General features: G+C 54.1%; 1 protein-coding gene across 1 annotated transcript in view; it reads right to left on the minus strand.

Annotated features, from left to right (window-relative positions):
• Window positions 1-14,185, minus strand: part of WDR90 (WD repeat domain 90) — a 30,807-nt gene that overhangs the window by 11,360 nt on the left and 5,262 nt on the right. The window contains 21 exon segments of the mRNA XM_084295740.1: window positions 279-455; window positions 878-997; window positions 1,484-1,521; window positions 1,600-1,733; window positions 2,294-2,422; window positions 3,065-3,226; window positions 3,694-3,824; window positions 4,941-5,071; window positions 5,589-5,728; window positions 6,174-6,409; window positions 6,955-7,071; window positions 8,224-8,339; window positions 8,968-9,129; window positions 9,324-9,442; window positions 10,883-10,940; window positions 11,234-11,379; window positions 11,489-11,599; window positions 12,150-12,218; window positions 12,518-12,580; window positions 13,145-13,174; window positions 13,176-13,352. Coding sequence (XP_084151866.1) covers window positions 279-455; window positions 878-997; window positions 1,484-1,521; window positions 1,600-1,733; window positions 2,294-2,422; window positions 3,065-3,226; window positions 3,694-3,824; window positions 4,941-5,071; window positions 5,589-5,728; window positions 6,174-6,409; window positions 6,955-7,071; window positions 8,224-8,339; window positions 8,968-9,129; window positions 9,324-9,442; window positions 10,883-10,940; window positions 11,234-11,379; window positions 11,489-11,599; window positions 12,150-12,218; window positions 12,518-12,580; window positions 13,145-13,174; window positions 13,176-13,352 — 2,566 coding nt within the window.

Consider the following 14,185-nt stretch of genomic DNA (forward strand, 5'->3'; position numbering starts at 1 on the left):
ATTGGCTACAAGCTGAAGAGGGGCTTCTGCCTTGCCTAGAAGCAGTAGCAGGGAAAGAGCCAGAAAAATGAGTGGTCCTGGGGACCAGGAGGAGCTCCCCTTGACTCTGGCTTCCTGCACGCACCCAGCCTGGCTGGCCACTGCTGTGCTGAGTGCTGCTTGGGGCCTGCCTGCACCATATTTACAGCGATCTGTATTTTTCAAGAACAGCCCAAGCTGCCATGCAGGCCTGCACACGCTGTGCCCCATAGAAGATGGGACTAGCCCTCATTTACCACGTGCTGACTGTCCGGGAGACCTCGAGCTCTCTCTCCTCACTTTGGGCCTCACGACAAGGTCCTCGCTCCTGACCGGTTCCACCACGAGGACCGAGGTGTCTTTGTCTCCATTTGCCACCAGCCTGCTGCTGCCTGGCAAACAGGCTTCCTCCTCTTTGTCCGACTCGGAGAAAATACCTGAAGAATAAAAACAAAGCAGTGGAAGCACAGAGCCAGCTGTGTCCTTCAGGACCGCTTCTTGAGAGAGCAAGCCTTTGATTTCTGGCAGTGTCGTTCTCTTGCTCTGTGTAACAGCCCATCTGGTAGGGTGGAGGGCAAAGCAGACGTTTCCTGCTGGTTGTGTCCAAGAAGGTGTTTACCACAGCCTTCAAGAAGCTGTGCCAGCAGCTTAGTGTATGGAGCAGAGCAGAGGATGAAGCAGTGCTGCACCGCAACACCTCTGGCTGGATTTGTCCAAGTTAGGAGAAGGAAAGTGCAGACTGGTCTGTCAGTCTGCAGGAAGGGGATGAGGGGTGGAGACAGGATGCTGGTGAACTAGGCAAGGAGTTAGTCCTAAAACAAGCTCAACTTCACCCTCTCCTAAAATCGATTCCTCTTACTTTGACATCCTGCTAGGTGGACAGAGCTGACATCCAGACATGGTGGGGAGGACAACAACGGAAGAGGAATTGTCTGACGAGGTATATCAGAGGCATCCTTCAGCTTTTCAGAGCTCTTTTCTGTGAAAAGAAAACATTTTGCGTAACTCCCTTCCTCACTTAAATCCCTTCATCCTCCCAGGGTGACTGATGGTGATGCCTCCAAGCTCATTCTCCAGCTTCCTCCCACGCAGGAGCCACCTCTCCGCTGCCATTCAAGAAAGGGAGGGACAGACAGACAGGGGAAACGGTGAGGCCAGGGAACAAGACAGAAGAGATGGAATCAGGAGGCAAGGAAAGACAGAAGGCAAAAGCTGAACAACCTACCAGGAAACCCAGAGTTGCCCTGCTCAGAACGGCCCCTCCTTGGCAGACCCCCACTGAGAGGTGCCAATTAACTGGAGACTGCCGATGGGGCTCATTAGCTGGTTAGCCCCTGCTGTCTGACTATCCCCCTGAGGGAAGGAACCAAAAATCCACAGCCCAAACCCAACCCCATACCATGAACAGCAGCTATGGAAGAGCTGCAGCCCACAGCAACTCACGGGAGGGAGCAAACTCACTCACCTGCTCCTGGCAGCGGAGAAGACTCGGAGGAACGAGCCCTGGGAAGGCAACGAGCCCGGCGTTACACCACAAGGGACGGAGAGGAGGGGAGGCAGGGGAGGCAACGCTGCACTTACAGGGCTGGGGGAGACCTCTCCACAGGCAGAGCCATGAAATCCCAGAGGAAGATGGCATCTCCGACGCTGATGACGTGCCGCTGGTCCGGGCTGAAAGCCACCTGGCGCACCGGCTCCGAGTGGCCGATGTACACCTGGGAGAGAGCACGCCCTGAGCTCCATCACGCGCCTGGCCGGCAGGACTCCGGGCTGCACGCTGTGGTTCCTGGGCACCCAGGGAAGGAAGCTGCTGTCTACGCTTCCCAGCAGAGGCTCAGCACAGAGGCCAGCACCACACCTGCAGTGCTCAAACCTATGATTTGGCTTAAACGCGCTGATCCGGAGAAACGAGCAGGAGATGAAAACCCCCAAGCTCTCATCCCAGCTCTCAACACCTCTGAAACCCTGAGCAAGCCGTTTCCTTCTGTGCATGGCTCTGTGCCTAGCAGAGAGGTTACACCTACCTCTGTCCTTTGCACAGGCTCTTGCTAGGTGCAGTGCTTAGACAGCACCAGCCTGCACTCAGTGCACAGCCCTACTACCTTACACATGGGAACAGGGCTGTGTTTCTCAGCTGCTGGGCAAACCGGGACTGGGGACAATGGGTGAAGCCACCCAGAGGCCACCTGCTACTTTCTTCTCCAGGGACTGAGAAATGCTTTATTTGACAGGTCAGGGCAACGCCAAGCCGCTTCCCTCCCCGTGTGTGCGGTACCTGGAAGTTGATATCGAAGCGCATCTGATAGTCCCACACTTTGATAACCTTGTCGCCAGCAGTGAGCAGGTACCTGGCATCCTTGCTCAGTGCCAAGGAAGAGCAGGACACCTTGTGCACAGGAGACACCTGAGGACAAGACACAGCACCAGCAGCATTAACCGAGCCAGCTCTCGCTATCGGCAAGTTAAACACTGCCTGAGCAACAAGAAGCCTCAGGTCTGTTGGATGGAGATGAGAGGAATCCTTTTGGCCTCTGGTGAAGTTTAAAACAGGAGACAGAGATGCCCAACATTCCCAAGAAAGGGGTGTGCTAGTTTCCTGGTCCTTCTCCAGGAGCATGAGGATCACAGAACCACTGAACATACCGTGATCCGGACAGATCCACTATGACACAGCCCAATCCCAAAACTCAGGTGGGCCATTTGGGTATTTCACCCGCTCTCCCATGAGACAGGTAACTAGTCCCACAGCACCAGCCCACTGCAGTGCAGAGACAGGTTCACGTCCTTATGGTTCAGCAAGAAGACAAGAGTGAGACAAGGAAGCCAAGAAGACAATGACAAGAGAGGCAAGGAAAACAAGGACAAGCTCAGGTTCACCCTGAGCATGACCACACCAGGATAGCTACATGCGCGCCACTCATGCTTTTCTTGGAAGCCTGTGAACTCCAGCATGAGCTCTTCTCTCATTTAGCCGCCCAAAGCAACATGAAGTGTCAAAGCCCCTCCTGAGGTGAGGCCTCAGCACGTGAATTTCATAACGCCCTACCTCTCGCACCAGTCGTCCCGTTTTTGCATCAAGCACAAGGATTTTATTGGAAGATGTGGACACCAGGAGCTCGCCTCGCGGCACAGGAGCAAAGCAGACTCTCACTGCAGTGTCCAAGGCTGTGCTGTTCAACTCGAGGATGCTGATGTCCACCCTCAGCAGCTGTGAAACGACGGTCTATTGAACAAACACCCTGGAGAAGCCCCTGGAGCAGCCTCAGGGGTTGCTCTTGTGGCTCTCCTAACACAAGGCTACCAAGGCCCCCAGGCTCTCTGCTCCCCATGCTCCACCCAGCCACCTCGAGAGGGGCTGCAAGGCACAGGCAACGTCCCCGTTATCCAGGAGAGCAGCTCACAAAGAGGGCTTGGAGCTGACAGACCATGCAACTGTTCCTCAAATTGCCTTTCTAGAGCAGAGTGGAGTTGAAGAAATCTTGACTTCACTGTTTGTGTCCCACAGAGTGGAAGTCCAACCTCATTGTAAGCACCCTGAGCAAGCACCTGCAGTGCTGGGAGGGCTCCTGCCAACATCGCTGCTGCCCGAAGCCCCTGACCTGGCTCATCTCATCCAGTCTGGGGGAATTTCCTCCCCTGCCCACCCCCGGGGAAGGTGGGGACCCCGCTGGGTACCTCATCGAGCGAGGAGGCCTCCATCACGGTCACGACGTACTTGGAGGGCCCCACGAAGGCCAGGAGACGGCTGTCCCCGCTGACAGCCAAAGCATCCGGGCCGCTCCCAGCATCCCGGGCCACCACGTTACCTGAGGGCCACAGCAAGAGAGAGATAAGAAAAGCCAAGATCACGCTGCAGGCAGCTCGCTCCGTGACGGTGCTGCAGCCTGCAGCTCCTCCTGCCTCTGCATCAGCCTTGGGTTAACGCTCCGGCCTGAGAAAGGAGCAACCTCTGTTGTGGAAGAAGCTACTCTATCTGCAAAATCCAAACCGTACAGTAAACCACCTCAAAGGCAAGGTCTAGAGACGTGGCTCTCAGCCTGACTGAACGTGTGGTGCTTTCAAGGAGAGCGGAGCAAGCAATAAAATTGATTTTACTGTTTGTTTTTTAACGTTACAAGAAGCTTTAACTAGGAACTATAGAAGTCAGCTGCAGCCTGCACATCTGAACCCTGCATGGAACAAAGTCACTACCAAATCCCACCAATGTCAGTCTGGTGGGCAGACAGACCCAAAGATTTAAAAACCAGAGGAATTATCTGTATTAATTCCACCACCAGAATTCCACTGGTAGGTCCCAGGACCAGGCAGAAGCACGGGTTCTGAGCAGAGTCCAAACTGGAAGGTGCATTTCCAGTACAGACACCAAACTTTGGTGACTTTGGACCAATTTTCTCATCTCTCTGAGCCCCTTCTCTTTCTCTACCTAATTCAACTGCACACTCATTGGGGCAGGATCTTCCTCTTTGTACACTGCGCTGCGTAACGGAGCTCCCTTTCCCTGCCCAAACTTTTCTGCTCGCCACCAGCACAGCTCTCTGTGCAGCTGTGCTGTGGGCAGAATGAGGGAAACGATGCAGTTTAAACAAATTAAGCTGCATGTGCACAAAATGGAAAGAGAGTAAGTAGGCAGCCTCTGCACTTGAGTTACTTCTGGGCAACCCAGTGTTGAACCCAGCCCTGAAAAAGCAGGTCCCTGTGGCCCCAGCCCATCCAGGAAATCAAAATACAAAGGAAGCTGAAGGTGTTCGAACTAAGGTTTGCTAACAGACAAGGTATTATCACAAACACTGCAGCTCAGAAGGTTCTCCAGAGAACCCCTCTCTGTCAGGAGGCTGCATCTGGCTTGACTTTGGTGCTGGGATGTCTGTGCTACTACAAACATTGGGGGGAAAAAAAGGCAACCCACAACTCCAAAGTCTTACCCAGGACTCTCAAGACATGGCTTTTTGGCACCACAGAGCTGTAAAGAGCCAGAGTTCCCTGCAAACAGGAGCTGAACATGAAGTTGCCATCTGGAGAAAAAGTCAGTCCAGTGATCACAGTGCGGTGCTGCCTGCAAGAAGGCAGAAAACATAAAAAGCGTGGAGAAGAGCCACAAAAAAAAAAGAGTAGCAACAATGGGAACAGAGTGAAGAATCCAGGAGAACAAAATAACCAGGGACAAGCAGAGGACTCTACCATGTTCACACCTGCAGCAGAACAACCAGCACTCCGAGTTTTTGGAAAAAGCCAGTGCAGCACTGCAGCTGTCCCTGCATGGGACCAGCTCCCTTTGGAGCATCCTCCACTTCCATGCCAAGGCTCACAAGAGCTCCCTGTTCAGCTGATCTCTAGGACAGCCCTTTTCCTACTGTTGGCCACCTGTCAGCTGGGAAATCCCCCCCCCCAAAGCCCTTCTAGCTTGGTGTGCCAAGGTTTTGAGTGGTGGAAGTCTAACGTGCAAAGGCTATCTCTGCTTGAAAGCCACTCAGCTGGGACGTGAGGACTCCAGCCCAAGGAAAGTACTTCTCCCACTGCACAGATATTGCTCTAGCTCTTGCATGGGTGCAACTCCCACTGCAAACACTTACTTGTGCTCCACCAGCAGATCGGAGGCCGCCAAGCTGAAGGTCCTCACCATCCCGCTGCCAAAGCCACAGGCAAGGATCCGCTGGGTAGGGTGAAAGGCCACAGCACACGGCATCTCATCTGCAGCTGCGAAGTCATACAGCTGCGGGGAAGGGACATAGCACAGGCACAAAGCTGGATGAAGCTGTACCTGGCAGCCTCAGACCTCCACCACGTGTCCTGAAATAGAAATCTCACCCTTCCTGGTTGCTCCCAAAGCCCAGTGAAGTCCTGGGTCTTCAGTCATTTAGATAAAGCCCCCGGGTGTTATGCTTTGTGCTAAAAGCAATATACATGTGATGAAGGAAAAGAAAATACATCATCCCATTTTGTTTAACACCACCTTCAGAGTCTAAGACCAAATTATGCATTAAGCAAAAACTCTCCAAACTCCAGACTTCAGAAGGATTCCTTGACCCAGGCGCACCCAAAAACTGCAGGGAGAACATTTCAGGGCTCTTGAACTGTGGAACTTTGATAACTCAGCTAAAGAGAGACTGAAGAGACTATCAATAAATGAGATATCTAACGACTCGCATCTCACCCACCTGCTGCATGGACACGAGGTCCCAGACTCGGATGGTGTTATCCCGAGACACTGTTGCCATCTGCTTCCAAACTCCCTCCACCGAGAACGCCAAAATGGAGTCCTCGTGAGAGCGCATGAGGGTGCTATAGTCCCGGGACTCTATATCCAGGTAGCCCAGGTTCCCAGCCGTGGTTGTGCACAAGACTTTGTGGCTGTCTGGACTGATGCAGACAGAAGTCACCGGCGCCTCGTGCTCTGGGGAAAGACACAGCAGTCAGCACACAGCCCCGGGAAGGGAGCAGCAGCACCTGGAGCACAGCCACAGAGCCAAATTCACGTATGGGAAAGCAGTGCACACGGGAGTGAACATCCCACACAACCTCAAGATTGAGTTCCTGCAGGTTTGAGTCCAGTGACAAATTAGTCTGTGCCCTTTCTAGAAGTCCCTGAGCTCGGCTGTTATGATGACTGTTTCAAATAGAGTGAAGAACCGCTTGACTTCTCCCCTAATTTTTCCACGGACAGATGAGCTGTAGGTACAAGGGCACAGAAATCAAGACGGACTGCCTGTTCTCACCCCAGCTCTCCTGCCTCTTGCCCAGGAGTTAGAAGAATGAACATGAATAAATTGTCATTGAAGTAAAATACTCCCAAGACAGTCCTCTCTAAAGACAGCAGGCATAAAAAATGCCCTCATTCACGACAGTTACTTTTGGGGACATCAGAGCTGAGGTTTTGCTTCCCAGCAGCCGGCTGACGTAGGTGTGGAGTTCAGAAGGCCCAGTCCCAGCTCTACTCACCTGCCTCTAAGACAACGGCCGAGAAGTCCAGCGGCCACAGCCGCAGGTAGCCGTCTTCTGAACCCGTGGCACAGAAGGCTGAGGAGATGCTGATACTGTTTATAGCAATCCCAGGGCCTAAAAACCCCAAAAACACCACACTGTACACTGGCAGAAACACAAAAACTCAAGCTCATGGTCCCCCCACCCAAGAGCTGGCTCCAACTTGCTCCAGCAGCCACAAATCCCACTGCAAGTGGCTGCAGAGGCTGCCTCGGGTCCCAGCCACGTCTTCTTAGGATTCAGAACGTATTCAGCCCCCTGTCCCTCTTCCAGCACTTCTCCTTACCACCAGTGCAGCTCTGCTTATTCTTGCCAGGCACAGAAGCGCCTTAGCACTTTTTAAACCCTGCCACACTTCTGGTGTGAACAGGATCTCGTGGTAAGGGATGTCCTGGGTTAACTGTCTGAGACACAAAACTGTTTCATTCCTGTGCCTCAAATCCTCCCTCCTGTGCCTCAAATCCTCCCTGCGGGGTAGTGAGAAGTGGGAGAGAAGAACAAGTGAGGATAACACAACTACAGAAACTGGGAAAGTAACTGATTTTTAGATTCTGGTATGAAGTCTATCAGTCGAAGGACTGAAGACAGCCAGCACCACCACCACTGAGACACCCAGGGACACGGTTTCATCTCCTCTTTGTTGTTTTCTCACCCACGAAGTGGGAGCTGGAGTTACATACTTCTCAAAGGGGCACGCTCGAGATTAATTAGCTCAATTTGCCGAAGCAAAACACGCACCAAGTTTTAAGATCGAGCAGTCACACTTGAAAGTGAATTCTTCCTGCTGTTAAAATTAATGGACAAGCTGAAAGCAGAACTACTTCGTATACAGCATCAAAGATCAAAGATTTCCCAAACACTTCATACAGGCTGAATAATGAAAAAATCCCCAAATTCATCTTTTCACTGATCTTCTCCACTTTTTTTTTTTTTATATCTCTGCATTAAGATTCCCATCAGCAAATTAAGACCTTGTTTCATGCTTCTAAAAGCAGGGTTTCTCTGAAACTGCAATCAGCGTTTAAAATGCTGAAATTCGTTCTTAAAATGATACTTTGCTGTCCTAAGTACAACTATTTGCAGTGCTTAAGAGGAAAATAGCCAGCAGTGACCTAATCAACCCCCAAACAATCCTTAGCAGGGGGTAAGCGGCTGGTTTCATTTACCAGGGGTTTGTTTGAATTCCCCAAGCTGCCCCATTACCCCTCCTCCCTGCCAGAGCCCTACCTGCCCCTCCGCCCTGCTGGTCCTGCTGCTGCGAGGGCAGGAGCCGCCGCGCGCTCCTGATGCAGACGTGCTTGTAGTCCACCTCCAAGACGTGGCCGCTCTTGCTGCAGACAAAGCTGAAAAGGAGAAAGACCCCCCCCAGGTCACCTGGGTGCCCAAGGTGCCTTCCCGTGAGCTGCCCCACAAATCTGCAGCCAGGACAGCAAGTTGGAGCTTCCCATCTGATTTTCTGCCCCTTTGAAACGCCAAATGGAATAAGAAGGAAAAGCTCAGCGCTGACTTCAGCAAGAGACCTCCCTGCCACAGGACGCAGCTCACGGGGAAGGCAGGGGTCGGCTGAGCTGACAGCTCTGCCTTCCTGGAGCAGCACGTGGCAGCAACAAAGGCCCTGACTAAAATAACAGGAAAAAAAAAAAGTGACCTGTATCTAAAAGGATACGTACCACACCACTAACCCCAAGCCCCAGGACAGGGAAGAGAGTCCCTAAATATGGCAAAACATCAGTACCCTGAGAGGGAAAACTCTTTTTTTGGGCTACCCTGCCAGTAGCTGAACCTCTTTTGGGAAGCAAAGCATGCTGAGAAGGGAAGAAGCTCTCACAGCTACAGGGGAAAGCCAAGTAAAACGCCGTGGTCCCACAGGGGAAGGGAAAGGCGGGTGCTATGGCCAGAGAGCCTCAACAGAGCCCTGTCCCTGCAGGGTGACCCGAGGATGGGCGAGGGGGGAGCCCAGCAGCCCCTTACAGCGTGCGGTCCTCCGGCTCCCGCTCGGCCGAGTGCCCCTCCTCGAAGGCCAGGTCGGTGAACTCGAGGGAATGGTACTCACCCAGGTTGACGGGGCACGAGCGCAGCGCTCCGCTCCGCACCCGCCACAGCCTCACGTTGTCCCGGCCGCACGACACCATCCTGTCACACAAAACCATCCTGTCACGCAAAACAGGGCTTAGGGATGGCAGGGGACTCGTGCCAAAGGTCGGTGCTGACAGCGGGGGCCAAAAGCAGGAGTGGCAGCAGCAGCCCCCTGCTCCTGCAGCGCCACGAGCCGCCCCCAGCCGTGCCAGAAGCAGGGCTGTATCCGTTTTGGCTCCTTTGCACCCTACCTGGTGTCGTCAAAAAAAGCAATCTTCAAGGTCTGGATGTCCACACCCGTGTGCGCTTTGGCCAGCACGACCACGTCTCCGCCACAGGACACCTGGGCAGTGTTCCACACCACCACCACCTGAAGGAAGAGGACAGCACGGCACTGGGCTGAAACACGGAAACTTTGGCAGCAAGGGGCTCCTCATCCCAAACAGCTGCACGTCCTGGAGACTGCTCTGGGCACGAAGTACCGATAATGGAATTGAAGGAGTGAAGAAAACCCACAAACTTCACATACAGAGGGTTGGGACTGTTCAAAGTGCTCAACAGTCTATTTGTCTGGCACCCAGTTACAGGCTCACAACCCCAGGACCGCCTGGTAGCGCAGCTCACATTTGGGACAGAAAATACAGAGTGGGAGCTCTGCTTTTGGAGTTGTAAGAGCTATGCTGGGGCAGCGTGTGCCTGCCTGCACTCCTCGTTCTCGTGGCACACTGCTCAGCTCCAGCTCTGCTTGCCATGTCCATCACAAGGGGCAGCAGAGCCAAGCCATGCAGAGAAGCAGTGGCAATGCCCCTGTCATCTTGGGGTAGACTCAGAGCTTCCCCTCACCTCGTGGGGTGCTCTCTGCAGGCCTTCTCTCCAACTCCGTCAGTCCTTGTGGTGGGTCACCCCCAAAGGAACGGGGATGATCAGCAAGGACAGGCGGGTGATTTAGCTCTCTGCTCTCAGAGCAGCATTAGAAATGAACCCAGCACGGCCTCCGAGGCTAAGAACGACCGATGTGCCACCCCAAAAGTGCTCCTGGCCATCCCCACAGCCCCTCCCAGCCTGTTTCCAGCCCCCCGTGCCGCTTTCAGCGCATTGATTTCCCCTCCCGAGCTCCCACCCGGTTCGCAGAGCTCTGCCTCACGCTGCGAAAAAACTGGAGCAGTCCTGTGGCTGTTTGTTTTTTCCTGCAGGCTGTAGGCAGTTAGTGATGGCACAGCTAATTGCTGGTAGTTGTCAATAAGGGATTACTGGATGAAAACAGTTGCACTGATCAAGTAAAACCCTGAGTCCCAAAAAACAATTTTATTTTTGACTACTATGTGTGGGATCTGCGTCATCCCCTAGCTACATCAGTGGGTGGCAGCTTCGGTGCCCAGCATCCCTTCCAGCACACGGTGCTGGAGCCCTGAAGGGAAGGATTAAACCCCGCATCTGCCTGCTCGCCCCTGATGCTATAAAAAACGGGTTTTGGGCTCCAGTCAGTGCCAAATCTCCCATTTGAACTCCCAATCCTCCACTACGTGCTTGCAAGCCTTCCAGCTCGAAATGCCACACAAGCACGCGTCACCCTCAGCTGGGTGGGCTGGAACTGCTGCAGCGATGCCAGGCGATGCCGTGCATTAGACTGCAGCGATCCCCGCAGGGCACAAGGAGAACTGTCCTGGCTGGGCTGGTGGCTGGGAGACAGCGAGCACACAGCAGTGGTTTGTCTGCAGCATACCTATCTGATCTGGGTGAAGTCCTCTCCTGTCACTTGCTTGGCAGGGCAGAGAAAATGCAAAAAAAATAAATAAGTTTTAGTTCTCACCGTTTTCCCATGCCCATCCTTTCCAACACCACAGAGAACGGCTCCGCTGTAGGAAAAGCTGCAAGAACAGGACAGCAGGTGAGACGCAGCACCCCAAACGCATCTCAACAAGGAGACAGTAGGTCCCGAGGGATGAGCCCGGGAGCTGGCAGCTCGTCAGCTGTGCTGGGCTAGCTGCCAGCAGGTCTCAGTGACAAGCACAGGCAGCTGAGGGAGAGCTGTAATTCACCCCTGGTTTATCACGCACTAATAGCACGGAAAAGCTGCCACGCTGCGACACCTGGCACGCCTGAACGCACCCCTGCGCGCATCTCCTCCGCCCTCACGCACCTCCCCAGGGCTGAAACCTACCTCAGGGACAGGAGCACCTGCATGTGGGCTTTGAACATCGACAGGCAGCTGCCCCCAGGGAAGTCCCAGAGGCGCAGCAGGCTCAGGGGGCCAGCCTGAGCCGAAGCCAGCAAGGTGCTGCTCCCGTTGAACGCCAGCGCTGACACCTGCGGGATGCAGCGGGTTGGAGAGCTGGGAGAGGAGCAGCAGGAAGGTGCCTGCACCTCGGGCACGGGCACAGCACGGCTATACACCTTCGTAAGGAGTTACATCTACCTTGTCTGTGTGGCCGGTGAAGAATCTCTGCTCCCCGGTCTGAATCTGCAGGGTTACTATAACAGCGTGGCACGGGTACACCACTGCGGAGTTGTCCTTAGTCCACAGCGCCTGCAGGACCGAGACAAGAACAAGAGGGCTGATGAGATGGCACGGAGGTGACCCTGGGCTGCACCCAGAAAATTCTTAAATCCACAGGTTTGGAGATCTGCTGCCCGTGTGCAGGGCAGAGGACTGCTCTGCCATGCAACAAGTAGGCTTCTATCTTGTGAAGGAAAACGAGGAGCCCAGCTGACAGCCGAGTTAATTCAGCTGATTTGCCATACAAATCATGTCTAAAACATGCACAGCCAATATATGGAAGAAAATGTTCTTGGCAGAGCCTTGAACTGGATGAACCAAAAAGACCCTTTCTTTATCATTAACAATCCAAAACGCTTCCCTGCTTGCAGAAGCCAGGAGATCTGAAAGGCCCCCTGATTTCTGATTCAGCACTGTAGCAATAGTTCCCATGCACAAACATGGGCTCGTGCCCATTTGTTACAGAGCAATTCTCCCCAGCAAAAACATACCAAAAGCGTGGCACGTGTCTGCCCTCCACACCTCTGAAAAACCAACACGTGATTACAGATAAACTTGCAAAACTGCCCAAGTTACTGACACATTTGGTGCTGCCGCCTCCAAAGCCGATTATCTTTCTCAGCCTCAGGATTGGATCTGGTAAGAAACTCTGAAAAACAAGACAGCAGAGTCACCCTGAGAGCAGGGCCAGCTCGACAACTGCTCTGCCATAGCCCTCCACCCCATTTACTGGTTCTCTCTAAAGCAGACACAGCACTGGTTTCTCCCCAAGTAAGCGGATGGCTTTTATTTAACATAGAAGTCAAATCCAGAAGAAAGGAAGGAGCTGGGATTTCCCAGCTTTGAAAAGTTCTCCCACTCCATCTAAGGGGGTTCCAGCCAGCCCCCTCCACGTCCCCAAAATGCCCCAAAAGCAGGCTGCTGCTGCAGGACGGCACCTGGTCTTACCCTGCAGTGAGAGGCTCTCCTGCTGGCCAGCACATCTGCTCCGGGGCCCTTCCTGGACACATCCTGGGCAAATCATTAAACACACAACCAGCTTAATGTCAGTGCGCCCAAACACTGGGTCCCTCTTTCAAGACATGTAACACCCAAGAAGAAAGAACTGCCGGTCAGAAAAAATGCCAGCAGAAGTATTCTGTAGCATTAACTACAACTCCAGCCTGAAGCTTGTGTTCCCTCTGCTGGGCTCAAAACCATCAGGCACAAGTGTCCCCACGCCACTTCCTCAAGCGAGCCTTCAGCAGCCTGGACACCATCCCCAGGAGGTGTGGGAGGGTGCTGAGGGGGTCCCCATGCTCAGCACAGCCCTGGGAGATGGAGCAAGCAGCAGGGGGCAGATCAGCATCTGGTAAAACCCAGTTCTGCTGCTGGGGAGACAGATACTGACTGGGGACGTGGCTGTGGAGGAGCCCTTACACACGCAGCAAGCAAGAGCCTTGCCCCAAGCCCCCTCTCCTTGACAAAACCATCCTGCGAGCAAAGTCTCCACCAGAGCAGAGCTGGGGGAAGCACTAACGAGAGCCACAACCACCCCGACAGGACGCAGAGGGTTGAGTACGAAGCTGAGCCCACCTCCTCTGAGCCCCCACGGGTGGTGCGGGCGGGCCCGCTCGCTCCTCCGGTGCGCGTACACGTGGATGCTGCCGTCGCTGACTGCCGGGCACTGCCCCGAGTTCTTCTCTGCCTCCTGGTCGCCAGCACGCACGGCTCTCAGAGGCCCTGGGGCTGCCAGGTGAACCTCGGGGATGCTTCTTGTAACTGCAGGACAGCGGTGTGGCACCTGTAAAGGGCAGAGGTTCAGACACGGACCAGCTCTCCTCCAGCGCCTTACACCCACTGCAGAGACAGGGAGACGCCGGTGTCACTCCCGAGTGACTCGTAAAAACTCCGAACATTCACGAGTGATACAAATGATGGAGTAATAAGGAGGGGCAGCGTGCCTGCCACCTAACTGTTGGTACCTACCTGGGTACCAGCCGCCTGCCACTGTCTGTGCAGGCTTCATCTCCTCCCAACACAGCAGAGCCCCAGGAGCCGCAGCTCCAACCAGCCTGCAGATGAGCTGCCCTCTCTCCACGGAGCTGGGGAAGCTGAAGGCACCTGGCTGACTCAGCACATCCCAGCTCAGGGCTCCACTCATCAATTTCCCCCTCTCTGCAGCGTTAGAAGGGGAGCTTTTCCCCTCTCCAGAAGCCCATCACCAGCTTGAGAGCCTGAACACCAGTGGGGAAGGTGTGATCACAGCGAGGGCAGCTGCCTGCAGGCTCAGCAATCCCGACCCCAGTGCTGCTCTGCTCCCCGGGGGCACCCCAGCAAGCTCTTTAGTCTCCAGTCCTCATTTCCTATCTTCAGTTTGGAGACAAAAGCACTCCACTGACTCAGGGATAGATGTCTAGAGACCATGAAGCACTTGGCATTGATCCCGTCCCTGCTCTGTGCTACGCCACACGGAACCACCAAGGCACTCGCTGCGGGGCTGTGCTCAACAGACCCTGCCCAGATCAGGCTGCGGGAGACAAAAAGCAGCTTCTACAGCCTGAATAAAGGAACTAAAAGAGAAGATGTAGGGAAAACTCCACATGAGGCAGGAAGGCAGAAGTCACACCCTCCCTC

The sequence above is a fragment of the Netta rufina genome (genome assembly GCF_964035555.1).
Source record: "Netta rufina genome assembly, chromosome: 15".
Classification (NCBI taxonomy): domain Eukaryota; kingdom Metazoa; phylum Chordata; class Aves; order Anseriformes; family Anatidae; genus Netta; species Netta rufina.